This window comes from Delphinapterus leucas, chromosome 16, assembly GCF_059928025.1.
Source record: "Delphinapterus leucas isolate spDelLeu-1000000601 "Yukka" chromosome 16, BTC_Dleu_Yukka2, whole genome shotgun sequence".
Taxonomy (NCBI): Eukaryota; Metazoa; Chordata; class Mammalia; order Artiodactyla; family Monodontidae; genus Delphinapterus; species Delphinapterus leucas.
Genome location: NC_143144.1, coordinates 23796552 through 23824439, shown reverse-complemented (window position 1 = coordinate 23824439; position 27888 = coordinate 23796552). Strand labels below are relative to the sequence as shown.

Sequence of the window (27888 nt, the reverse complement as noted above, 5' to 3'; positions counted from 1 at the left end):
GATGGGGCTTCCCTGGTGGCGCAGTGATTAAGAATCTGCCTGCCAATGCAGGGGACAGGGGTTTGAGCCCTGGTCTGGGAAGATCCCACATGCCGCAGAGCAACTAAGCCCGTGTGCCACAACTACTGAAGGCTGCGTGCCTAGAGCCCGTGCTCCGCAACAAGAGAAGCCACTGCAATGAGAAGCCCACGCACCCAACGAAGAGTAGCCCCAGGTCGACGCAACTAAAGAAAGCCCATGTGCAGTAACAAAGACCCAATGCAACCAAAAATAAATAAATTAATTTAAAAAAAGATTATTTTGCATTGTGATTAGTAGATATCAAAATTTGCATAAGTTCTTAGCAGCTATACTTTATTTCAGTCCTGTCTCTGAATTGCTTTTGTATTTGTGAAAAGAGCCAGATTCTGAAAGAAAAATTGCAAAAGGTAAAGAAAGTAATTTTGCTATAGCTGCTTCATGGAAAATGCTATATATCTTTTACGTACCTAGCAACCCTTAAGAAGACTTAAGCCATTAATAGGACTTAAACAGAAAGTTGCTGCCAAAATCTTTAAGCTGCAGATTTCATATTTGTCTTCATAGAAAAAACAGAAGTATTGATATATATCAAAATTCGATCAGTGTAATTATTATTATGCTAGAGAAGGTCTGAATGGCGGGAAGAATCACCCAAAATTCTACCACTTAACCCAGCCACCTTGCTCTTTTGGGTCACTTACTCAAGAGGAAGCCAGCTGCCATAAACATATTTTCACCCTTTGCTACTTAAAGGCAAATAAGTAAAATATTCAGAAATATCTAACAGATACAGATTAACAAACCTATGTAAACTATCAGTGCCAAATATTGGGAGCCAATCCCTACCACTTATTTCAGCAAATACGCAAGGTTGTACGTGGGGGGAAACACAAAAGGACAGTAACCATACCGTTAAGAAATACATAAGGGGGGCGGGGGGTGGAAGCAGGAAAATTATTACCATAAAAGTTAAGATGGAGGGGTTCTTGGGGCTTCTGGGAACCTAGAAAAATTGTATTTTTCACCTGGGTAGTTGCTTGATGAGTGTTCAATTTATAATCATAGGTCATCTCTACCTTTATATTTTACAAACTTTTTTTTTATATATTCCATAACGAACAATGTTGTTGCTTAAGAGCATTATTTTGTGAATAAAGATTCACAAATTAAAGTTTTTTGCCTTTAGAGATGACAGGGCTAAGGAAGATAGATTCGATCAGATGTATTATATATTAAATATATCGGATAGGGCTAAGATAGCTATATTTTACAATGTCAATGTAGTATCCTTAACATATTGATATTTTTAGCGAAGAAGAGATATTGAACTTTGTAATAGCCAGTCTCCAAGATGCCCCCAATCATCACCACCACCTGGTATTTATGCCCCTGCATAGTCCCCTCCCACACTAAATAAGGCTCAATAATGTAGCAACTTCCAAGGTTAATGTCATAAAAGACATTGTGACCTCCTTATTATATTTTGATTGACTCACTCTGGGGGAAAACAAGCTGCTATGACATGAGAAAACATTTAAGAAATCCTATGATAAGAAAGTGAGTCCTCTGGTGAACAGCTATCAAGGAACTAAAGCCTCCTGCAAATGACATGGGAAGTGGACCCTCCAGCACCCTCCTCCCCAGTCAAGTTTGAGATGATAGAGACCTCTTCTGGAAGCACCCTCCTAAGTTACCCACAGATTACTGACTCACGAAAGTGATTAGATAATAAATGTTTTTTGTTCAAAGCTACTAAATTTGGGTAATTTGTAAAGCAGCAACAGAGAAATAATACTGAGCTTATCAAGTAATTACTTAGAATGCTCTTTATAAAACATAAACCAGATAGAGAACACATTCCTAATTAAAATACTTCAAAGGCTTCATGTTGTTCATGGACTAAAATTCACTATGGCCTACAAAACCATTCATGCTCTGGCTTCTGCCTACCTTTTTACCTTCTCCGATTTCCATTCTTTACCTCCTCAACTTCACTAGACTCCTCTTAGATTATTAAAGAATGTACTCTAGGGCTTCCCTGGTGGCACAGTGGTTGAGAGTCTGCCTGCCGATGCAGGTGTCACAGGTTCGTGCCCTGGTCCGGGAAGATCCCACATGCCGTGGAGCGGCTAGGCCCATGAGCCATGGCCGCTGAGCCTGCACGTCTGGAGCCTGTGCTCCGCAACGGGAGAGGCCACTCCAGTGAGAGGCCCGCGTACCGCAAAAAAAAAAAAAAGAATGTACTCTCTTCCTTGACCTTTGTACTTGCTGTTTTCTCTGCCTAGGAATGTTCTTCCTTGCATTCTTGGGGGTATTCTTTGCATACTCAGCTCCTTTTTGTCACCCAGTAGTCCTCAGCTTAAAAGTTCTCTCCCCAGTGAGGCTTTCCCTGATGACCCATTCATAAGAAGAAAGCCCTGGAAGGTTCCCACTAAAGAGAGGAAAAAGATGAGACCATATTTAAAGCAATATAAACCTGGAGTTAGTATGTTAGACTAACTGTATTAAATGAAAAAAAGAAATTACTAGTTTAAATTTGGAAAGGAGAATATAAATTTCTCATTACACATTATGATTGTACATCTGAAATACATAAGAGAAATAAACTGGAAAACAAGAAGCATGTAAACTCTATGGGAACAAAACTTTAGAACACTCCTGAAGGACAAAAGAAGACATCAACAGATGGAAAGGTATAGCACTTAGGATAGGAAGACTAAACATCAAAAATGTAAATTCTCCAAATTCTCTCTGTAATATGGTTCCAATAAAAATACCAAAATCGAGGGACCTCCCTGGTGGTCCAGTGGTAAAGAATCTGCCTTACAATGCAGGGGACGTGGGTTCGATCCCTGGTCAGTGAACTAAGATCCCACATGGCGCGGGGAAACTAAGCCCACGTGCCCTGGAGCCTGCATGCCACAACTAGAGAGAGATAACCTGCATGCCACAACTAAGCTTGCATGCTGCGACAAAAGATCCCACGCACCACAACAAAAGAAAGATTCCGCATGCCTCAACCAAGATGCCAAGAGCCGCAACTAAGACCCCACGCAGCCAAAAATAAATAATAAAATAAATCTTAAAAAAAAAAACCCAAAATCGACAAGGTATTTCTTGCAAATAGACAAGGTGATCATAAACTCATACGGAAAAAAAAACAAGGCAAGAATATTTAGGAAATTTCTGAAGAATTAGCTCTATCAGATATTAAAACATATTTTTAAACCCAAATAATTAGAGTAATTTGATGCTGATACATAACATGATGTGACAGAACAGAAAATCTACTAATATAAACAAATACAAATCAGTAGGGAGAAGAAAGACAATTAAGTGGTGTTGGACAGCTGGGTAGCCAGTTGAAAAAACTCAAGTTGTGACTAACATTCTACACACAAGATGAATAAAACAGTTAAGTGTAGAAAAAAATGAAATCATTAAAATATTATGAAAAGAAAACTCGAGATTTGTAAGGTAGAAGTGGTAAAGATTTTTCTAATTAAGACACACTGAAGCCATAAAAGCAAAGTTTTCCATTAAAAATTTAACTCAACATTTCATCTCATTGGGGACTCCCCTGGTGGCACAGTGGTTAAGAATCCGCCTGCCAATGCAGAGGACACGGGTTCAAGCCCTGGTCTGGGAAGATCCCACATGCTGCAAAGCAAATAAGCCCATGTGTCACAACTACTAAGCCTGCGAGCCACAACTACTGAGACAGAGGTGCCACAACTACTGAAGCCCACACACCTAGAGCCTGTGCTCAGCAACAAGAGAAGCCACCATAGTGAGAAGCCTGCGCACTGCAACAAAGAGTAGCTCCCGCTCACCACAACTAGAGAAAGCCTGCGTGCAGCAATGAAGACCCAACACAGCCAAAAATTTTAAAAAAGTTTTTTTTAAACTTCATTTCATTAAAAAAAATCTGTATGTTCAAAAATATGACAAACAAGGACTTCATTGGTGGTCCAGTGGTTAAGACTCCGCCCTTCCACTGCAAGGGGCGTGGGTTCAATCCCAGGTCTGGGAGCTAAGATTCTGCATGCTGTGCAGCACAGCCAAAGAAACAAGACAAAGAGAAAATATATTTGCAACTTATCACACTCAGTTTTCTAAAGGATCTTCTATAAAAATCAATAGAAGCCTAATAACTCAATAGAAAAAACGGCCCTTCTGTATTATTTCCTACTTTAAAATGTTATGGATTGACTGTCTTAAGTTTCTCAAGAGTGAATAAAATATAAAAATAAAAATAAAGATCACTCTGACTAACGTTTAGATATATCTTCACCAAAACTCTTACATGTGGGGACTGACTTGTGTGGGTGAATGTTTTGTGGAAATTGAGCAAATTGAAGGCAGGTATCTTATTTGGGATTCGATTCTATTTAATGTAACAGAAGACTGTCTAGTAACAGGTTTTAAAGAAGTGAAAAAAAATTCTCTCATGTTACAGAACTCCAGGTTTAAGAAGCCTAAGGTTGGTACAGCGCTTCTATTGGTATCATCAGGGACTCGTGCTCCTATCTTTCTTCTCCCCATCCTAGTACATATCTTCTATTATCAAGTCAATTCATGGTTCCAGTTGGCTGTGGGAGCTCCAGCCATTAAACCCATGTTTTATAAATGTTGAGGGAAAGGAGATAGACACAAAAGAGTACATTCTATATGACTCTAGTTGTATAGAAATCATGAAAAAGACCTGTATAATGAAGTGGTTATATAGTGGTTATCTTTGCATGGAGTTACCAACTGGGAGGGGCCAAAGGGAGGCTTCTGGGGTGCTAGAAAGATTTATATCACTATCTGGGTAGTGTTATACATATGGAGAATTCCTTGATATGTTCATTTATATTTTGACAAGACTATGCACTCCAAACGGATTGAAGAAACTGAAAGTACTCTAAGGTATTTAGTGTTCAGTGCCCAGCTCTTGTGCTCATCACTGCTGTCACCCTCCAAAGGCTGAAAAGTAACCAAGACAGGGAATTCCCTGGCAGTCCAATGGTTAGGATTCTCCCAAATTGGTTTGATACAATCTGATACAATTCTAATCAAAACCCTACCAGAGAGACTTCCCTGGCGGTCCAGTGGTTAAGATTCTGCTCTCCCACTGCAGGGGGTATGGGTTCAATCCCTGGTTGGGGAACTAAGATCCTGCATGCCGCGTGGCACAGCCAAAAATAAATAAATAAATAACCACGTCATACAGTCTGCTGGAATACATAAGGATGTGGCAATGGTCTTGCTTTAGGAATACCGTGGTTCCAATCCTATCTCCATTTTGCATTTAATGTTTTTTATTCTTCTGAAATGGGCATAAAAACAATGACTTTTCCCTTTTCCAAAATCATGAGTCTCTCTACAGGGATTTATGAGGCAATGTATGTCAGGTGCTTAATATGGTTCCTGATATTTAATGAGAGGTAGTTGTTATTATTTTACTATCATTATTATAGTCATCATCATTATTGACAAATGATAGGACAGTATCTCAAATGATCCTTTGGTCAAGAATTCCAAGTAAACTGGTCAATATCCTTGTGGATGTGAACACCCTCCTGATATGATACTGTTTCTCAGTTGAGAACTTCCTAAAGAAGCTAAATCCAGTTCTTCTTATAGCTCCGCAGATTTAGAAAACTCAAAGTAGTCATAAAACAATTTTGGAAATATGCTGTAAAAAGTTTGGTTTTGTTTTCAATATTGTATGATCTTCATTAAGGTGGCCCTATGAGACAATGAATTAGAAAGAATTTCAAAATAACTGATAAAAGTAAGATATAGGTGCAACTAGAGATTATCGTACTAAGTGAAGTAAGTCAGAAAGAGAAAGACAAATACCATATGATATCACTTATATGTGAAATCTAAAATATGACACAAATGAACCTATCTATGAAACAGAAACAAAATCAGGGACATAGAGAATAGACTAGTGGTCGCCAAGGGGGAGGGGGCTGGGGGAGGGATGGAGTGGGAGGTTGGGGTGAGCAGATGTAAGCTTTTATATCTAGAATGGATAAACAACAAGGTCCTACTGTCTAGCACAGAGAACTATATTCAATATCCTATGATAAACCATAATGAAAAAGAATATGAAAAAGAATGTACAAAAAAAAGATATAGGAAACAATATATATAATTTAGTACCATTTATTTATGCTGTCTAATTATAAATGCACTGAATGCTGTCTAAAAGTAACAAAAAACTCTAAGACTAATGACCCTATATCACAAGATACCAACTGAGAATGGCCATACCCTTTTGTTCGTTAACATAAAAACCCACGCTAAGAAAAATAGCTTCCTTTTTTCCCTGGGAATAATGGGGGTGGGTATTTTTCTAGTCCACATCTTCATGGAAAAAAATTGATTTAGTTTATATGTGGAATATATCCATTTTGAAAAATGTATAAGTGCAAAATACTTACCCACTTAGCAACTGGACACCCATTAGAGCTTTTTCCTTCTTTCCCCGTGTACACTACTATTTCTATCCTTATTGCGTTTCCTTTTTGACCATACCTGAGTATGAAACACAGTGAAGGGAAAATAATTGCAATACACTTTTAACATCTTCATGTGCATAAGATATAGATTTACAGAAGTACAAAATTCAAACACTCATAATTATAACTTTGTTAAAAATTTACTTTCGTGTGGCAGGTATTTTTATTTGTTATCCAGTTCTGTTTACTTGTCCTTAAGGATCACTCTTTTAAAAAATGGCCTGGCTCCAAGACAAGCAAAAGGAATGTGAATGCACTGTTGACAGAGGTAATTTTAACTATTTCTACCATTATACAATAATAAAAATAAGTATGTCTGCATTTAACAAAGATAGCCTTGCTTTGTGAAGGTCTTATTGAGTGCCCAATGGCTCAGTGTGAGTGACTCAGCAGGGACACCAGGACTCTATGCTTTTCCTGGGCCCTAAGAAACATCAAACTCATGCTCCTGGAAGTTTTCCATTCACCTCGAGTTTGTTCCCAGAGATGATTTCTCTGCATTGAGTCAGATCCCCAATAATGAATGATTTTAACAGGGAAGCATATTTCCTCACCTATTCTCCATGATTTCCCTGACAGCAGCAACACTTGGTCCTGCCCCAAGGTGTGTATAATATGGGCCTTTGTCTTTTTGTATAACTCGATCTGTGGAAGGAATAAGATTATTAGACCCAAAACTTTACAGAATTGCATAGGGGCAAGGAAGAGCTATTTTTTTTTTTTTCAATTCAGAACAATGAATCTTGACAAGATTTTGGTAAGCTTTAGTAATTAAAGTCTAGGACAATAGGCCCTGGAATTTAACTTATCCCTTTCTTTCTGCTCCTAATTAGTCCACTCTTTCTCTAAGAATCAGAGGAGGAAAAACATATTTTAACTTGTGGTTCATATTTATTCTCAGATCTCCTGCTTTAAAAAAATTCTATAAAAACTGAGGTACAAAATTAAGCTACCCAAGAGCAATACATCTTAAAAGCTTGGCTTCAGAATCCTATTAAAATTGAGCCCGACAATTGCACTGCTAAGATTTTATTCTATTACACATGCGCACAATTATGTATTTATAATACATATGTATACAAGAATATTCCTTGTTACAATTGTACGTAATATTAAAAAAGAGAAACACTCTTAACATCTTTCAATGAGGTAATAGTTAAATAGTATGTTTTAAAAGCCTTAAATTTTGTAAAACTGGAAACAAAATTAAAATCACTAATAATATTAATTTGTATAGAAAAAATATAACAGCCGTTTTTCTCTAGAAAAAGACATTTGCACCATATTTCTGTACCATTTGAATTTTTGTGTAAATTACATAGTTCTTAGAAATTGGTATTTTAAAACTTGGCCTCTGAGATTCATGTCTAACTAGAATCACTGGGAAATGCATGTCTACCTACGCCAAGAGATCATTACTTACCATTTTAATTGGATATCAGGTATAACACAGGATTATTTCTGGGGCTACTTAAGCAGGATATGGTGAATAATTTTTAACTTATTGGTAATCTAGAGCAGTGGTTTTTAATCAGGGGTATTTTTGCCAAAGGGGACATTTGGCAATATTTTGGGTTGTGACAACTGCGAACGCGCACGTGTGTGTGTGTGTGTGTGTGTGTGCGCGCGCGCGCATCACTAGTGAGTAGAGGCTAGGGATGCCACTAAACAGCCTACAATAGATAAGGTGGTCCCCCTACAACAAAGAATTATCCCACCTAAAATGCCAGTAGTGCTAAATTTGAGGAACCTTGACCTAAAGGTTAATTACTCTAATTTTGCTAGAACATAATAACACTTTCACAGAAATCCTTTACCCTCAGATATGATTGGGATCCTTTACCCTCACTTTGGATGATTTCTGAAGTCTACTTTTTTGTTTCTCTTTTTAAGTTCAGATTTCTACACAATGAGCACAAAAACTTCAAATGTAACAATTATAGGAAAACATGCAACTGACAAGGGTATTCAACAGTTCCAGGTCCACTGCAGATACTGAATGAACTTTGAATGCCTGGCTGTCTTGACTCCCACATTGTGTTAAGGTAGTATGTATAAGGGTCTTGAAACTAGACAATCATCCTATTGAAATTTATGTATGCAGTCAAATTAGACGAGCTCAGGTATATAAATCTTACTGGCATTTTAAATTAAAGACCTTTTTTCCATTTTTAATGATATTCAGAGAAATTGTCTCTTTTTCACTTCAGATTTTTTTTTTTTTTTTCCCGGTACGCGGGCCTCTCACTGTTCTGGCCTCTCCCGTTGCGGAGCACAGGCTCCGGACGCGCAGGCTCAGCGGCCATGGCTCACGGGCCCAGCCGCTCCGTGGCATGTGGGATCTTCCCGGACCGGGGCACGAACCCGTGTCCCCTGCATCGGCAGGCGGACTCTCAACCACTGCGCCACCAGGGAAGCCCCCTACTTCAGATTTTTAAAGCAACATAGGATGGAAGTTACAAACACAGCCGCTGGAGCTGGGACTGCCTGTCTTAGAATTCCAGTTTAATCATTTACTAGCTGTGAACTTCTCTGACTCAGTCTCCTTACTTGTAAAATGGGGATAATAAGCATTCCCTTTGGTGGGTTGTTGTGAATATAACAAGTCAAGGGTGTAGGACAGTTATCAGACTTGCAGTAAAAGACCTGGAATAGGAGCCGTTATCATTATTACAATCTTCTGTCCTTGGTCCAAGAATCTCTCATTCTGCCAAATTGACCCCGCTCAGACAGCATTGCCATCCCTTCCAGATTGTCAGATCCTCCTCCTTGGAGGCTCTTCATTCTCAGAGGAGCCTATCTTTGGTGCCTGGTATGTGGTAAGCTGTCAAAACTGAGTGTTGAATGATGAGCAGAGAAATGGAAGGATTCATTTCAGAGTATCAAATGCACTTTGAAAAATCAAGAACTAAAAGTCATTGCTACACTTCACTATTTTTTCTATTGTGGATAAAAAAATATCAGAATGATATACTTACTTTATCCTTCCCATCAATCCTTTAACCACCCATTCTGGAATATACTAATGAACCATCTGCTTCTTGACTGGGTTAGCAATTACACAGATACTTTTTTTTATAGTTATTTGTTAAGTTGTACATATATTTTATGTTCTCTGTATGCATGCTATACTGCACAATTTAAAATATATATATTTTTAAACAAAAGACTTAAAGGTTGAAATTCTTTTGAATATAGGAAGAATAAACTGTGATAACGTATTAAGGGACTTCATTCTCATGATATGCACAGTAAACAACTTGAGAGACATCTAGCTTGAGAGAAATCAAATTTTCTACTTAAGAAAGTTTCCAAATTACCAGTTGGATTTCCCATTTATCTGAGCAGCATAAATAAGGGTCCCACAGAAAAATGGGTATAGAATTATTTAGTCCATCCTAGCTAGAATATGAGTGGGGCAAAAATGTCATATATAAACTGTAAAACAAACTTGATTCAGTCACAACTTGAGGCCATTAATGCAAGAAAATGAAGAAACTCACTTACCAAGACAGTTGCAGGTAGGCAATTCAGAATCTTTTGTTGTGGACACCAGGGTTTTCGTAGGATTAGTAAAGAAGTTCATCGCATAATCATTAAAACTTTTCTGTGCACTGTCTATTGGGGAAAATTCTGATGCTCCAACACTAGATGAACAGACGTCCTCTTCGCTTTTGGTAGAAACCACTGTAATTCCACCTGAACATACTACATTTAGGTTCCTGAGAATTTGTGCTGGGTCCGGTAAAGGGGTCTCATGAGAGATACCAGGCAATGTTGGCAGCCTCTGATGTGTGACTTGGTCTTTAACATCCTGTTGGAACTGTGTTTGGTCATTGCCAGCCATCACATTAGCACACTGGTTAGTTGGAGAGGATGGCTGGAGTAAAGGATGAGCTTTCTGATTGACATTCACTGTTGGCTGTACCTGAGCATATCCATTTTCTGTAAACGCCTGTCCGTTGGATTCTGTTTTTAACTGGATTATGGGGAGAGAATCCAAGGGTTCAACCTTCATCTCCTGTGCTAATTCAGGATAATACCGCTCAAATTTTATTTGAGTGAGTGGAGGAAATAATTTTTTGTGCTCTAATGCTGAGCTCCGTTGAGTCAGTGGTTTCCATACTTTGGTTAGGGGAGGAATTTTTCCCAATAGAATAGGAAAGTCATGTGGACCAAATTGACCAAATCTTTGAAATTTAGATGCTATCCAAATGTCATGTAACTTACTATATTCATATGCCAACTGTTCCTGTTTTTTCTGGTCATTTTCTTGACAACTTATGATCACAGGCTTCTTTTTCCGTCGATCTCTTGATGGAGTAGATTTTGTCTTTTTCTGGATTGTGTTCTTTTGCTTTGTTACTGAAGGTCCTTGATTATTTTGTACACTGGAAGGTGGTTTATGCTCTATTGTGCCCTTCTCCTGGCTATAGTTTTGCTGTACATTATATGCAACAAGGCTTGTTGGTGTACTTTCAACTTTTTTGTCCTCCGGTTTTATACAATTGAATTTAATTATTGATGCAAGTTGTGTTAACTGTGCAGCAACATCTTCTTCTATTTTACTATGAACTGTATCTTGACATGAGGAATCATCCTTTGAGTCCAACTTGATGCTGCTGTCCAGTGACTGGTTACAATACTCCGATTTATTAGTTGTTGTTGTCAACTGATGCAAATTTTTGGAACTGTCAAGAGCAATTCTACCTTGAGCAACATTTTTATTGGTATCGGTTTTAGATGAATTTGAATTTGGTATAAAAACAGATACTGAATTTGTGACTGTTGAATATTCCTGTGCCTTTGTGGATGCTTGGTCACTAGGTGAGCTGCTGTGTGACTTAGAAATATTTTGGCCATTGAACATCAATGTGTTGCCTGAACTTTGCTTTTCCAGAGATGGACAGTGATGAAGGCTTTGTGGCCCCCCTTGTAAATTTGGGTCTTGGAGGTCTTTTCTTACAGAATACAGGATAGCTTTACAGCTGTTAAGCAAACTAGCTGTTCTCTGTTCTGTCTCTTCATCCTTCTCTGACTTCGATGGTGAGGAATTTTCTGATGGGGCTTCTGAAAGTTGTGTTAGAGCTTCTATGGCCACTACTTGTTCTAGCGTTAATCTCCTATCTTTCATTAGGGATAGAAGACTTGGTTGAAGTGTTGATCCTTCTTTTAGTTCTCTATTTGTTATAATTTCTAGGGATTTTGGTTGATCACTTTCATTGTGTATACTCGTATGACTATTTAAGTTGCAGTTTGCAGGATCTGGAAAAGACTTACAATTAAAGCCAGGCTTCTGAATGACCAAAACATTACTTCTCCCCTTGAGATGATCACAGCTCGCACTAGTAGCAATGGCGCTCATGGCATTGTTATGGTTTGCAGTGTCTTTCAGGAATTTATAAGGATTGTTTTCAAATGCCTTGCCAAGTTCTTCAATGTTGATTTTTTTAAAAGACAAATTTGTTTCAGTTGGCAAATAGTGTACATTTTTAATGCCGTTTCTTACAGTTTGTGCAAACAACTTTTGAGGTTCAAGGAGGTCAGTAAGTAGGATTTTTTTCCTGTCATCTTCAGAGCTTTTCAAATTTTCAGCTTCTGTTTTAATTGTATTAAATTCTCCTTTAACATGATCAGCTAAGTGTGATTTCTTGTTTTGTGTCCACTTTTCCACTTCAATACCTGTCATACTTTCTTCATTTTTAGTTACATTTTCTAAGGGACATGAATTCAATTCCAATCTTTGTTCTTCCTCATGACCACAACTACTGTATTCCATGGATTCTGACTTGGGGCCATTTACTGGTTTGTTGTCAAAATCTGCCTATAAAATAAACAGAGAAATTACTCTTATAATCTGCTCCAATATCTGAATAAGAGCTGTAAGAGCTTTACAATTTAAAAGCAACTAAATGTGAAGTCCCTGAAAACATTTTATTTTCACTTTTTACATTTTTAGAAGTTATAAAATACCAAAAAGGGGAAAGAAAAAAAAGAGAGGTGGAAACCATCATATTCCCATGACTGTTAATATTTTGGTATATTCATTTTTTTCCAAAATAAAATTTTAAAATATTTTTACATTGATGCCATTCAATGAACAATACTTATTATTTCGATGCAAACTGTACTGAAGTAGAACACACACACACAAAAACATATAAATCATAAATATATAGCTTGTTGAATTTTCACAGAATTAACACCTATATACCCAGATCCCAACCAAGAAACTTACATCTAATAAATAATAAGGTCCTACTGTACATCACAGAGAACTATATTCAATATTCTACAATAATCTATAAAGGAAAAGAATATAAAAAAGAATGTGTATGTATATGTATAACTGAATCAATTTGCTGTACAGCAATAATTAATACAACATTGTAAATCAACTATACTTCAAAAAAAAAAAATAACAAAAAGAATTTTTTTAATTAAAAAAAACACATCTAGTCATCACTCCACTGTCAAAGGGTAGCTACTGCTATCACATCTATCATAGATTTCTTTGGCTTATTTCCCAACTTCATACAGCTGACTTCCTTTTACTCAAAATTACATTTCTGAGAGTCATCCATGTTGTAAAGTTTAACTGTAATCCATTCATTCTTACTGCTATACAGTAATTCATTGACTGAATATACTACAATGTATATCTCTATTCTACTGTAGATGGACATTTAGTTTTAGTTTTTGGCTATAACAAAGAACACTGCTATAACATATTACTGTTATATTTTGGTGAACTTGTACATACATTGCGTGGAGTGGAAGTGCTCGGTCATTCAGTGTGTGTATATATGCGTGTAGTTTAGGAGATAGGCCAAATCATTTTCTACAGTGGTTGTCAATACACACTCCCACCAGAAATTATGAGTTTCAGTTTTTACTAACAATTAGCTCACATTCTTATTAACAATTAGTATCTTCTATCTTTACACATCATACATTCTGGTGAGTGGGTAGTGACACCCCTTTTCAAAAATTTTTTTGAGATGAAGTTCCCATGAAATAAAATTCATCATTTTACCATTTGAAATTGTGTAATTCTGATTTTATTCACAGTGTTGTGCAACAATCACCTCTAATTCCAGAACATTTTCATCACCCCTAATAGAAACACTGTACCCATTAAGGAATCATTATTCCCCCCTCTAATCCCTATTTTTTTAAACCTTGAAATAGCTCATCCAAAATTATACCACAGGAGGAGACAATAGGGGACATTTTGGTCAAGAGCAAATAGAAAATAACCTCTATAATATTTAACGTGGCTCTGGATGTTCTAGTCAATGCCTTGAAGACAGTAAAATCTAAACATAAAAAATTAGGAGACTTCTTACTGAATGATGATTATATAACTGACTCCAAAGAAAAAACAGGAGTATCGACTAAAAAAAAGAATCAGGGGCTTCCCTGGTGGCCTGCCGATGCAGGGGACACGGGTTCGTGCCCCGGTCCGGGAAGATCCCACATGCCGTGGAGCAGCTAGGCCCGTGAGCCATGGCCGCTGAGCCTGCGCGTCCGGAGCCTGTGCTCTGCAACGGGAGAGGCCACAACAGTGAGAGGCCTGTGTACCGCACAAAATAAATAAATAAATAAATAAAAGAATGAGAGTTCAGAAGGGCCATATCTAATTTCTTTCTTTTTTTTTTTTTAACCGTGGCTTTTAAAAAAATATTTATTTATTTTTATTTTTGTCTGCATCGGGTCTTAGCTGTGGCACGCGGGATATTCGCCGAGGCACGCAGGATCTTTCGATGCGGCACTGGGGCTCTTCGTTGTGGTGCACGGGCTTCTCTCTGGCTGTGGCGTGGGAGTTTTCTCTTCTCTAGTTGTGGCACACACGCTCCAGAGTGCGCGAGCTCAGTAGTTGCAGCATGCAGGCTTAGTTGCCCCGCAGCCTGTGTGATCTTAGTTCCCTCAACAAGGATCAACCCACATCCCTGCCTTGTAAGGCGCGTTACCACTAGATCACCAGGGAAGTCCCCTAATTTCTTAATCAGGGTATAGGTTACATAGGCTATGTTCAGTTTGTCAAAAGTCATCAAAATATACAATTATCATATATACATTTTTCTATATTACATTTAAATAACAACCTTGTAAAACTAAATGAAATAATAGCCGATTTTTTAAAAAAGACACCAATATTATAATATTTTTAATATTAAAAGGAATAATAAGTTTAACATGCAGGGTAGATAAACAAATTAACAGACTAAATTTTAAAATATTTTAATAATTTATTATTAAAACGCTGGCATTTGTAAGCAGTAGAGAAAGTATTAATTTCTTAATAATGATGAGGGAAGTTTGATTCCTATCTCAAAATATGCAACAAAAATTCCAGATAGGGCTTCCCTGGTGGCGCAGTGGTTGAGAGTCCGCCTGCCGATGCAGGGGACACGGGTTCGTGCCCCGGTCCGGGAAGATCCCACATGCCGCGGAGCGGCTGGGCCCGTGAGCCACGGCCGTTGAGTCTGCGTGTCCGGAGCCTGTGCTCTGCAACGGGAGAGGCCACAACAGTGAAAGGCCCGCGTACAGAAAAAAAAAAAAATTCCAGATACATTAACAATGTAAATATAAAAAGATGTAAGGAAAAATCTTCCAAAGCAAGAGCAAAAAGTGGTAAGCCATAGAAGAAAAGATAGAATTCTTTAACTACATACGATATTAACAATCTTAAAGGCAAAGACACCATAATATGCTTTTCAAATTGCTGATCACAACCTATGAGTCCCAATACCAATATCATGCTTTGTGACAAGTGTCTTTTAATGGAATATTAAAGAAAAATGTGTACACTACATTTAGTAAAGATAAGTATTATCATAATTTTTTTTTTTTTTTTGTGGTACGCGGGCCTCTCTCACTGTTGTGGCCTCTCCCGTTGCGGAGCACAGGCTCCAGACGCGCAGGCTCAGCGGCCATGGCTCACGGGCCTAGAAGCTCCGCGGCATGTGGGATCTTCTCGGACGGGGGCACAAAGCCGTGTCCCCTGAACCGGCAGGTGGACTCTCAACCACTGCGCCACCAGGGAAACCCTATGATATAAATTTTTATGTAGGTGTCTGTGCATTGAATCGTGATGTAAAATGTATTTATTTCCTGATATGCGTAGCTACTTATAAAGGTAGGGGAAATATTGCCAAAAATAAACTGAAAATTCAAGTGACAGACTGGGAAAATATTCGCAGTACATATAAAGAGTTACCATTCTTAATGAAAAAGAGCTCCAACAAATTAAGAAGGAAAATGACTCAATAGAATAGTGAGGAAAGAATAGGCATATGCAATTCACTTAGGTGGAAATCAAAAGGATCAAAAGCTGTCCAACTTTACTAGAAGACAAGCAAATGAAAATAAATGTCATGTTTTCATCCATCCAAATTGCAAAACTAAAAAAGTAGAAATGTATGTAAGAAAATCATAATACAACATAACATTTACAGTAGAGAAAGTATGAAATAAACTCATATAATCATATTGTGGAAAATGTGCAGCCATTACTCTATGTATCAATATTCTTAGTATATCATTAACCAAAATAATATGCACATGTGACATTATCATCCCTTTTTATTTAAAACACACAAACACTGGGAATTCCCTGGCGGTCCAGTGGTTAGTACTCAGCACTCCTGTGGCCGGGGTTTGATCCCTGCTCTGGGAACTAACATCCCATAAGCCTTGCAGCACAGCCAAACACACACACACACACACAAATTGGTCTAGCACAGAAAAAAAGCTGGTAGTATAAACCTAAATTGTTAATAATAGTTACCACTGTGAAATAGAATTAAAGGGGAATTTTTTTTTTTTTTTTACTTGAAGCTTTTAAGTTTATTGGTATGCATATCCGAACACACTGGACTATACATTCCCTTACAGAGACGATCTTGAGGTCCTTTTAAAATTTATGTACTAAAAGCATAAGACAGTCTCATTAATTAATGAGCTTAATTAAAAAGCAACTGACCAACACAGAAAACAAACTTATGGTTACCAAAGAGGAAAGCGGGGGAGGGAAAAATTAGGAGTTCAGGATTAACGGATACACATTACTATATATAAAATAGATAAACAACAAGGACCTACTGTATAGCACAGGGAACTATATTCAATATCTTGTAATAACCTATAATGGAAAAGAATCTGAAAAAGAATATGTATATAAATATGTATAACTTAATCACTTTGCTGGACACCTGTAACTAACACAAATTGTAAATCAGCTAAACTTCAATTTTTTTAAATGTGCTTCCAACCTAAATGTCCATCAACAGATGAATGAATATAGAAGATGTGGCATGTATATACAATGGAATACCACTCAGCCATAAAAAGGAATGAAAGTGAGTTACTTGTAATGAGGTGGATGGACCTAGAGTCTGTCATACAGAGTGAAGTAAGTCAGAAAAAGAAAGAAAAATACTGTATACTAACGCACATATATGGAATCTAAAAAAGCAGTACTGATGAACCTAGTGGCAGGGCAGGAATAAAGACACAGACGTAGAGAATAGACTTGAGGACACGGGGGAGAAGGGGAAGCTGGGACGAAGTGAGAATATAGCATTGACATATATGGTAGCATTGACACTACCAAATGTAAAATGGATGGCTAGTGGGAAGCTGCTGCATAGCACAGGGAGATCAGCTGGATGCTTTGTGACCACCTAGAGGGGTGGGATAGGGAGGGTGGGAGGGAGGCTCAAGAGGGAGAGGATATGGGGATATATGTATACGTATAGCTGATTCACTTTGTTGTACAGCAGAAACTAATTCAACATTGTAAAGCAATTATACTCCAATAAAGATATAAAATAAAATAAGATAAAAATAAAAATGTACTTCCAAGAATTCTGATAGTACTAAAGATCTTTACTTTATGATACCCTCTAGTTTCTAGACCACCCCTACCTATTCACAGTGCATTTTGCAGCTTCTGATTTTCTTGTTTTCCTACTCAATCTAGATCCCTTGGACTGCTGTTTCAATAGTTTTATTCTTTGATCTCCTGCATTTTTCAAAGACAAAGCAGGTAATAGAATATACTTGGTATACATATTAGAAAAAAAATTGACTTATTATTCAGTTATAACTCATGCAGCTTTTAAAAAACACTGGGTATCACAAGTTTATAAGTACATGAAAACATGTCCTACACTCTGCTAACTATAAAACTAAACTTTAAGGAAACGGAATTCCCTGGCAGTTCAGTGGATAGGACTCGGCGCTTTCACTGCCAGGGACCCAGGTTTAGGTAACTAAGATGCCTCAAGCTGTGCAGCACAGCCAACAACAACAAAAAAAGAGATGCATCCAAATAATGTACTCACCACAAAGTGGGTATAGAGGGAACACACCTCAAAATAATAAAGGCCATTATGATAAGCCATAAGCCCACAGCTAACATCATACTCAATGGTGAAAAGCTGAAATCATTTCCTGTAAGATGAGGAACAAGACAAGGATGCCCCTCTTGCTACTTTTATTCAACATAGTATTGGAAGTCCTAGTCATAGCAATCAGACAAGAAGAAGAAATAAAAGCAATCCAAATTGGAAAAGAAGTAGTAAAACTGTCCCTGTTTGCAGATGACATACTATACATAGAAAATCCTTAAAAATTACCAAAAACTATAAGAGCTCATCAATGAATTCGGTAAAGTTGCAGGACTGAAAATTAATATACAGAAATCTCTTGCATATCTATACACTAACAACAAACCATCAGGAAGAGAAATTAAGGAAACAATCCCATTTAGAATCCCACCAAAAAGAATAAAATACCTAGGAATAACTCTAACTAAGGAGGTAAAAGACCTGTACTCAGAAAACTTTAAGACATTAATGAAAGAAATTGAAGCTGACACAAACAGATGGAAAGATATACTGCATTCATGGATTGGAAGAATTAATACTTTTTAAATGACCATACTATCTAAGGCAATCTACAGATTCAATGCAATTCCTATCAAAATACCAAATCAAAATTACCAAATAATTTTTGTATGAAAACACAAAGGACCCTGAATAGCCAAAACAATCTTGAGAACAAAGAACAGAACTAGGCGTATCATACTGCCTAACTTTAGACTATACTATATAGCTACAGTAATCAAAAGAGTATAAGTACTGGCACAAAAACAGACACAAAGATCAATGGAACAGAATAGAGAGTCCAGAAATAAACCCATGCACTTATGGTCAATCTACAACAAAGAAGGCAGGAATATACAATGGGGAAAAGATAGTCTCTTCAATATGTGGTACTTGGGAAAGCTGGACAGCTACATGTAAAAGAATGAAATTAGAAATTTTCTGATACCACATATAAAAATACACACAAAGTGGATTAAAGAACAAAATGTAAGACCTGAAACCATAAAACTTCTAGAAGAAAACATAGGCAGACACTCTTTGCAATAAGTCACAGCATTATTTTTTGGATCTGTCTCCTAAAACAAAAGAAAGAAAAGTAAAAATAAACAAATGGAATCTAATTAAATTTAAAAGCTTTGCACAGCAAAGGAAACCATCAACAGAATGAAAAGACAACCTACTAAATGAGAGAAAATGTTTGCAAATGATATGGCCAATAAAGTGTTAGTATTCAAAATAAACAGCTCATACAACTCAATATAAAAAAAATGCAGGCAATTAAAAAATGGTGAGAAGATTTGAATGGACATTTTTATGAAGATATATAGATGGCTAAAAGGCACATGAAAAGATGTTCAACATCACTAATCTTCAGAAAAATGCAAATCAAAACCATAACGAGATATCACCTCACATCAGAATGGCTATCAGCAAGAAGAACACAAGTAACAAATGTTGGTGAGGATGTGGAGAAAAGGGAACCCTCGTACACTGATAGTAGGAATAAAAATTGGTGCAGCCACTGTGGAAAATGGTATGGAGATTCCTTAACAAACTAAAAATAGAACTACCATATGATTCAGTGATTCCACTCTTAGGTATATCTAAAGAAAATGAAAACAATAATTCAAAAAGATACATGTACCCAAATGTTCATAGCAGGATTATTTAAATAGCCAAGATATGGAAGCAAACTAAGTGTCCACCAACAGATGAATGGATAAAGAAGATGTGGTATATTATATACAATGGAATACTACTCAGCCATAAAAAGGAATGAAATTTTGCCATTTGCAACAACAGGGATGGACTTGGAGAATATTATTCTTAGTGAAATAAGACAGAGAAAGACAAATACTGTATGATATCACTTATATGTGGAATCTAAAAAATAAAACAAATGAATGAATATAACAAAACAGAAACAGAATCCCAGATGTAGAGAATAAGCCAGTGGTTATCAATGGGGAGAGGAAAGGGGGAAGGGTCAAGATAGGGGTAGGGAATTAAGACGTATCAACTACTATGTATAAAATAAATGTTATAAGGATCTAGTGTACAGCACAGGGAATATAACCAATATTTTATAATAACTTTAAATGGAATATATAATCTATATAAAATTTTTGAATCACTATGTTGTATACCTGAAACTATAACATACAATTATATAATATTTTATATATAACTATAATATATAATATTTTAAATAAACTATACCTCAATTTTTAAAAATGCATAAAATCAACTTTTTAAATAGATACATCTAAATAAAGTATACATACATCTAAACAAACTATACATAGGTTTGTTTTTAAATAAAAGTGTTGAAAAGAAAAGAAACTAACCTATGTGCTATTACTGGTTAATCTTGAACACTAAGATGGGGAAGGGAAGAGAGCAATCCATAGGAATTGTATGACCCAGGAGACGGTACTTGGCCTAAACTATAGTTTCTTCCTTCTAAGAGATCATATATGATTGGGAATTAGATGAGATAATATGACTCAAGAGCACAGTGATGATGAGCTATCACTGAGAGAGCACAATTTCATTACAATAGTTATAATTCAAAAAAAGTTAGCTGTATTCTAATATACTCCTTACTTGCAGTAACTCATTAATCTTCATACAACCCTGATGAAGACACTGTGAAAAGGTGCTCAACATTAAAAGAAATGCAAATTAAAGTGACACAGATAACATTTTTCATTTATCAGAATAACAATGAAAAAATTTGACCACCTAGACCCTTGGGCAAGCTGTAGGGAGATAAACTTTCATAAAATGTTGGTGTTAGTACAAAATAGTGCAACCCCTATGCAATTACTCCTAGGGCAATCTGGCAATAATTAACTATCAAAATTAAGTGCAACTTTAATACAGCAGCTTGAAATTTATCTTAGTTATACCTGCATATAATTACATGTTTTGACAGCTTTGTATATTTTAACAAATAGCTGAAAATATCCCAGTGTCCATCTGTAGCAGACTAATTCAATTGTGATATAATATAATATAATATAATATAATGCCTTGCAACTATAAAAAAGGATGATAGGGACTTCCCTGGTGGTGCAGTGGTTAAGAATCCGCCTGCCAATGCAGGGGACAGGGGTTCCAGCCCTGGTCTGGGAAGATCCCACCTGCCGCAGAGCAACTAAGCCTGTGGGCCACAACTACTGAGCCTGCACTCTACAGCCCACAAACCACAACTACTGAGCCTGCATGCCACAACTACTGAAGCCTGTGTGCCACAGCTCCTGAAGCCCGTGAGCCTAGAGCCTGTGCTCTGCAACAAAAGAAGCCACCGCAGTGAGAAGCCCGTGCACCGCAAAGAAGAGTAGCCCCCGCTAGCCGCAACTAGAGAAAGCCTGCGCGCAGCAACAAGACACAACGCAGCCAAAAATAAATAAACAAATAAATAAATAAAAGAATGATAAAAAGTTCCAGAGCTAATAGGCAAAGATGTCCAAAATATGTTTTTAAAAATATAGTACTTGTATATGAAATATATCTTTTTGTATAAAAAGAAATAATATACACATTCATATTTGCATAAAGAAACTCTGGAAGAATACAGCTCTTCCTCAGCACTGCCTTTGGAGGTGGCAGCAGTCTCCAACTCGGCATCATGGCTGCCCTCAGACCCCCCGTGAAGCCCAAGATCATCAAAAAGAGGACCAAGAAATTCACCTGGCACCAGTCAGACCAATATGTCAAAATTAAGCGGAACTGGTGGAAACCCAGAGGCACTGACAACAGGGTGTGCAGGAGATTCAAGGGCCAGATCTTGATGCCCAACATCAGTAACGGGAGCAACAAGAAAACAAAGCACATGCTGCCCAGCAGCTTCCGTAAGTTCCTGGTCCACCTGGTCAAGGAGCTTGAAGTGAGGCTGATGTGCAACAAAGTTTACTATGCTGAGATTGCTCACAACCTCTCCTCCAAGAACCAAAAAGCCATTGTGGAAAGAGCAGCCCAGCTGGCCATCAGAATCACCAATCCCAACGCCAGGCTGCTCAGCGAAGAAAATGAATAGACAGCTCACGTACACGTTTAGTTTGTGTTAATAAAACCATAAAACTCGGCTAAAAAAAAGAAACTATGGAAGCATACAAAAGAAACTAATGCTGAATAGGAAGAGTTTAGTTTAGGAGCAATACCTGACAGTGAGAAAACAGCAAGGAGGCCTGGGAACTATTTAGACCCAGATCTGATTAAACACTGTTTTGACTTTTTAATATGTTTCCTTTAAAATTAAACCAAAATTGACAAAGCACTCTATGGAAAGATTTCTAGGGTACAATTAAGTGAAAAAACCTAAATGCAGAATAGTTTATGTAGTATCAAATTACAAACAAATTAGAGCAAAAGGAAGAGTGCAGAGTACATATGTATTGGCTAATATTTGTTTAAGATATTTCAGGAAGGGTATATACAACTGTCAACATTTGTATTATAGAAACTGTACTCAGTGGTATTCTGGTAAATGTTTAACAATCAACTTGGGAAGTGGTGGGGAGAAAGCCCTGTTTTGTAGGGTTGGCCAATTTTTGTGGTGTAAATACACCCACCACGGTGGATTGTAAACTATCAGTGTGACCACCTGAGCAAGAGTTGGGAAGAAATGCACACATCTGGTGAGCTGGAAGGAGCTGTCTCCATGACACCGCTGAGAGCACTAATCCAGGCCCCAGTGGCTACATTGTTTTAATGAAGATTTTATTGACATTTAATCTGCTTAGGTATAGTGTATTTCCTGAACATCTATCTTGAATCTCAAATTATTATTGTTAACATTTATCTCTAAAGAGAAGCCAACTCTCTGAAGGAAGTGAAGTGTTTCAAGAATATTGGAATGGTGGCTGTTTTATCCCCTCAAGTTTCATGTACACTCCAGGGACACCAAACTCTTGCCACCTACCCACCTGTGTTTGTGTCTCTTCTCCTCCTCCTCCAACCCCCCTCCCCCTCCGGTCCCACTGCTGTCCTCTGCTACCCCAAAAGGGCCCAAGGGAACAGTTTACAAGACAGTAAGTGATTAAAACTCCCCTAGTTGTCTGTCTTCCACTCTATACCCATTTCAAGATTATAGGTTGTTCGCACTCTGAACTAACAGGAATGTTGAGCTCCTTAGATCAGATCTGGGTCCAGTAGTTCCCAGGCCCCCTCCATCTTGTCATTTTTCCACATTCCTATCATCAGGATACTCTTACACCTGCTCTTGAAGGAGCTCAAATGACACTGAGCAAAGGGGTATTTTATTCTGAAATGACCCTGCCCTATGGACCGGATCTGACTGTAGCGCCTCCCAACACACACTCACATTCCTTACATGCTGCATGTCCTGTATCAAGAAACAGGTACCCAGATCACATGAAAAAATAAAGACTTTCGAAGCATGTTCAGAGACGTGGTCCTACAAGACTGTGACCTTTACTACACAGGTAGATCAGTGTGTTTCTCAACTTTCTTTTCATTTTTTTTCATCCCTTACTGCAGGAGTCTTTTAGTTTTTTGTTTTTTTTTTTGGCTGCCCTGTGGGCATGTGGGATCTTAGTTCCCCAACCAGGGATCTAACACCCCACCCCGCCACCCCCAACCCGCAGTGGAAGCGCTGAGTCTTAATCATTGGACCGCCAGGGAAGTCCCTGCAGGAGTCTTTTAAAACATTTTTTTCCCTAATAGCCCTCCCCGTGATATCTTAATACGACAGATATTGTGGGTATCTGCTTACGTACTGTGGCCCCCTTGTAATATCTAAGATTTTTTCGCCCTGCCCCCCCACCAATATAAACCCCCTCAGAGTAAAAAACAATTTTAAAAACATGTAAAACAGGAGGAGCAGCCCACAGCGCATTTATTCCTAATCAGAAGTGACACCTTCAAAATCTACGTTCTCAACCTGAAAATTGAGAGCTTGGAGAAAATTTTGTGGGAGAACCGCTGGGGCCTCCATTAATTTTGCCTTTAAGATGACACAATCATGCCTGATGCTGTATTTTCCCTCCCACATTCTCTAAAAAGAAGCATGGAGGTCAGCCCTGCTCTGCAACCTACCACCATACAATGCTAACCACAACTGCTTGATAACAAAACCACATTTAAGTCAAAAGTAAAGATGAACCAGCTACTCATCAAAGATCCACCCAAGGGGATTCTAAAATAAACATTTAACACACATACACCAAAAATATCCTCCTTCAAAGGGGACCTGCAAAAAGCTACCTTATTTTCGTATAGCAGTGAAATTACCTTCTCCAGAATCCCAGCCATTAAGCTCTCTTTTTCCTTTTTTTAGGCATAAAAAGGGAATACCTGCCCGACCAAGTTTTGTAGCCCTAACATTCTCTGAGCTTTGCCTCTGATCTCTGTTTCTCCAGTTTGCCTAGAGCCACCCGGTGAGGGGTTCAAAGGCCACAGAAAGGCAGGGCTGGGTCAGCCAGGAGAGGGGGAGTCTAAGGAACTAGGTCAGCATGCGTCCCCACCTGCCCTACCTCATTGCCATACGGACTTACGGCTTTTCCAAGCTTGCGCCGAATAGGAGCCATGGCAGAAACTTCAAATGTTTCCCAATTCTCTCAGTCAGATCCAGACACCAGATCCAAACAGCTTTTCTAATGTTTTTATTCTTATCCCCAAACAAAAACTCCACCCTCGTTTGGCCACAGGGTCTTAGTATCCAAAGTAATTCCTTTAACTTGGGGGTGGGGCAAAGGAGGAGAGTTACTAAAGGGAGGGACAACTTCTATTTAATCAAAAACCAAGTTAGGGGCTTCCCTGGTGGCTCAGTGGTTGAGAGTCCGCCTGCCGATGCAGGGGACACGGGTTCGTGCCCCAGTCCGGGAAGATCCCACATGCTGCGGAGCGGCTGGGCCCGTGAGCCATGGCCGCTGAGCCTGCGCGTCCGGGAGGCCACAACTGTGAGAGGCCCGCGTACCGCAAATAAAAACAAAAAAAAACAACAACAAAAAAACCAAGTTAATTGCAGATTAGTTCCAAATGTATACAAAACTGACCTAAGAGCTAAACCTCTGTAGTCACAGATGACCTAGTCCTAGACCTCTTCCTCTGGAGCTAAGAGTCAGTATAATTTATTCCCAGTCAAAAAGATAAAAACCCGCTCTCTGGGCTCAGAGCTAGTTTGTGGTGACAATGCTAAAAGCACTAAGGTCAGGATTGTCGGTAAATGCGGGCCCATTATGCTGCCTCCCTCAGGAAGACGGAGAAGAAAACTGAAATCAGCCAACACGCCAAGTACACTTGTTTCTCTGGTGGCAAAACCAAAATGAAGAGATGAGCTTTGGGGATCTGGAGCCATGGTTCCTGAAAAGCTTGCAGGTGATGCCTAGACCTACAGTACCGCTCCTACCATCGCTATAAAATCTGACTGAAGGAACTGTAAGACCAGTGGAAGGTCCACCATTGGTAACACTGCTAGCCTACAATAAATGGGTTAATTCATGTAACAACAAAAGACAAAAAGCCTGTCAGACCCCAAATCTGCCTCAAGCTATGTATGATCCCATGAAATTCCCTCCTGATTCAAATATTTTAAGTAGTTATCCCCCAAGGTTATAAATGAGTTCTTAACTGCCAAGTCCAATCATTCCTTAAATATCATACACCTAACCTGCTCTTTTGTGGATCCCCAAAGAGATTCTCAACTGAAACTATAATCTAGGTCTCCCCTGGAGCCTCACTCTTGCGTGTCTGTCCCTTGGTTGTGGGTGTGTCCCCCTGAGCTCATTCCTTAGAGGAGTCTAAGTCAAAACCCACAGACTTTTTGTTCTTCGCACTTTTCGTGAACAATCCTATCCATGCTTAAAGTTAATAACCAACTCTCATGTTCAGTGTATTTTTTTGGCCACACCTCACGGCATGTGGGATCACAGTTCCCCGACCAGGGATCAAACTCACGCCCCCTGCATTGAAAGTGCGGAGTTTTAACCACTGGACCACCAGGGAAGTCCCCAGTTATTATTCTTTACACTTTTTATGTATCTTAACTGTTTCATATATTTTTAATAACGTGAGCTTTACTGGAATCAAACTGGTGACTCTCCAACTGCTTACCAACCACATGGCATAGAGCGAGTCCTTGCTAATTGAGCCCCAGTTTCCTTAAGATAAATCAAGACTATGGGATTAACTTATACACACTACTATACATAAAATAGATAACCAACAAAGACCTACTATATGGTACACGGAATTATACTCAATATTTTTTAATAACCTATAAGGCAAAAGAATCTGAAAAAGAATATCTGTGTGTGTTATATATATTCATATATACATATATACATATATATACCTGAATTGCTGTGCTGTACACCTAAAAGTAACACGATATTATAAATCAACTATACTTCAATTTAAAAATAATAATAATTTCTCAGGATTTAAAAAACTTATTAAAAAAAGATAGATCACTACTGTATAGCACAGGGAGCTATCTATATTCAATATCTTGTGATAAACTGTAATGGAAAAGAATATGAAAATGAAAGTATATATATGTATAACTGAGTCACTGCTGTACAGCAGTAATTAACACAACATTGTAATTCACCTCTACTTCAATAAAAAATAAATTTAAAAAGATAAATCAAGACTAGTAATAGCACTTACTGAAAAGGTTTATTGTGGGGATTAAATCAAACAACTTATTTATACACATTTATAAGTGTTGGATCTTATGTGTAGAAATGAACTATTTAGGGAAAAATACATATTAGTTAGTTCTTTTTCTACATGTCCTTCAATATATGGCAAAAACTCAGTAATTCCAGTCTCAAATCCACAATTAAGAAAAGAATATTTATTAATAGCTATTACATATGTATTGAGCATGTACTGCTTGCCAGGCACCATTATAAGCACTTTATATGAATTATCTCGTTTAATTTTCCTACTGAGAAAAATGTATTTACAGGAATTCCCTGGCGGTACAGTGCTTAGGACTTGGTGCTCTCACTGCCAGGGGCCAGGTTCAATTCCTGGTTGGGGAACTGAGATCCCACAAGCTGTGTGGCACAGCCAAAAAAAAAATCGTATTCACTTCTCCAGTCTTCTAACAAGGAAGGTTCTGATAAGGTTAAGTCACTAGCCAAAGTCAGATCAATGCTCTGAGCCAAAATTCAAACCAAATGTCTCTTTAGAGAGGTCCTAGTGTTAGTCACAAGGTCCTAGTATTTAACCAAATGCACTGTCCTAAAAATAATCCTGTCAGCAGCAAGTAAGTATTAACATTTAAAACAAGTTCCTTTACTTACTAATATTTACTAATGCTTACTGAACTAAGATTGCCATAGATGCTTAGAACTAAAAAGAACAACACAGCTCCTATGGAAGTTTCCTTTGTTAGATTGTGGGAATTATCTTTCTGAACTGACTGGCCTACTTTTTTTTTTCTTCACATCTTTATTGAAGTATAATTGCTTTACAATGTTGTCTTAGTTTCTGCTGTATAACAAAGTGAATCAGCTATATGTATACATATATCCCCATATGCCCTCCCTCTTGAGCTTCCCTCCCACCCTCCCTATACCATCCCTCTAGGACCTCACAAAGCATCGAGTTGATCTCCTTGTGCTATGTAGCAGTTTCCCACTAGCCACCCATTTTACATTTGATAGTGTATATATATCAATGCTACTCTCTCACTTCATCCCAGCTTCCCCTTCCCTCCCTGTGCCCTCAATTCTGTTCTCTACATGTGTGTTTTTATTCCTGCTGTGCCACTAGGTTAATCAGTACCAATTTTTAAACTTCCATATATATGCATTAGCATACAGTATCTGTTTTTCTCTTAGGTCTACTTTTATTCAACTGTTTGTGAGTTGTAGCAGTACAACACTGCTATTCAAAATATCATAACTTAATCTCCAAATTCAGTATATGCACGGTGGGTTCACACAAACTTACTACAGAAAGGAGTGAAACTGGAA

At 38.0% G+C, this 27888-nt stretch overlaps 1 protein-coding gene and 1 pseudogene across 1 annotated transcript in view; one reads left to right on the top strand and one right to left on the bottom strand.

Moving 5' to 3' along the window:
• TET1 (tet methylcytosine dioxygenase 1) overlaps nt 1-27888 on the bottom strand; it is a 133069-nt gene that overhangs the window by 43828 nt on the left and 61353 nt on the right. The window contains exons 3-5 of the mRNA XM_022590733.2: nt 10044-12360; nt 7091-7181; nt 6459-6552 (exon numbers count right to left, since the gene is read on the bottom strand). Coding sequence (XP_022446441.2) covers nt 6459-6552; nt 7091-7181; nt 10044-12360 — 2502 coding nt within the window. The remainder of the gene's footprint in view (nt 1-6458; nt 6553-7090; nt 7182-10043; nt 12361-27888) is intronic.
• Nucleotides 21520-23369, top strand: LOC149747234 (large ribosomal subunit protein eL32 pseudogene; annotated as a pseudogene).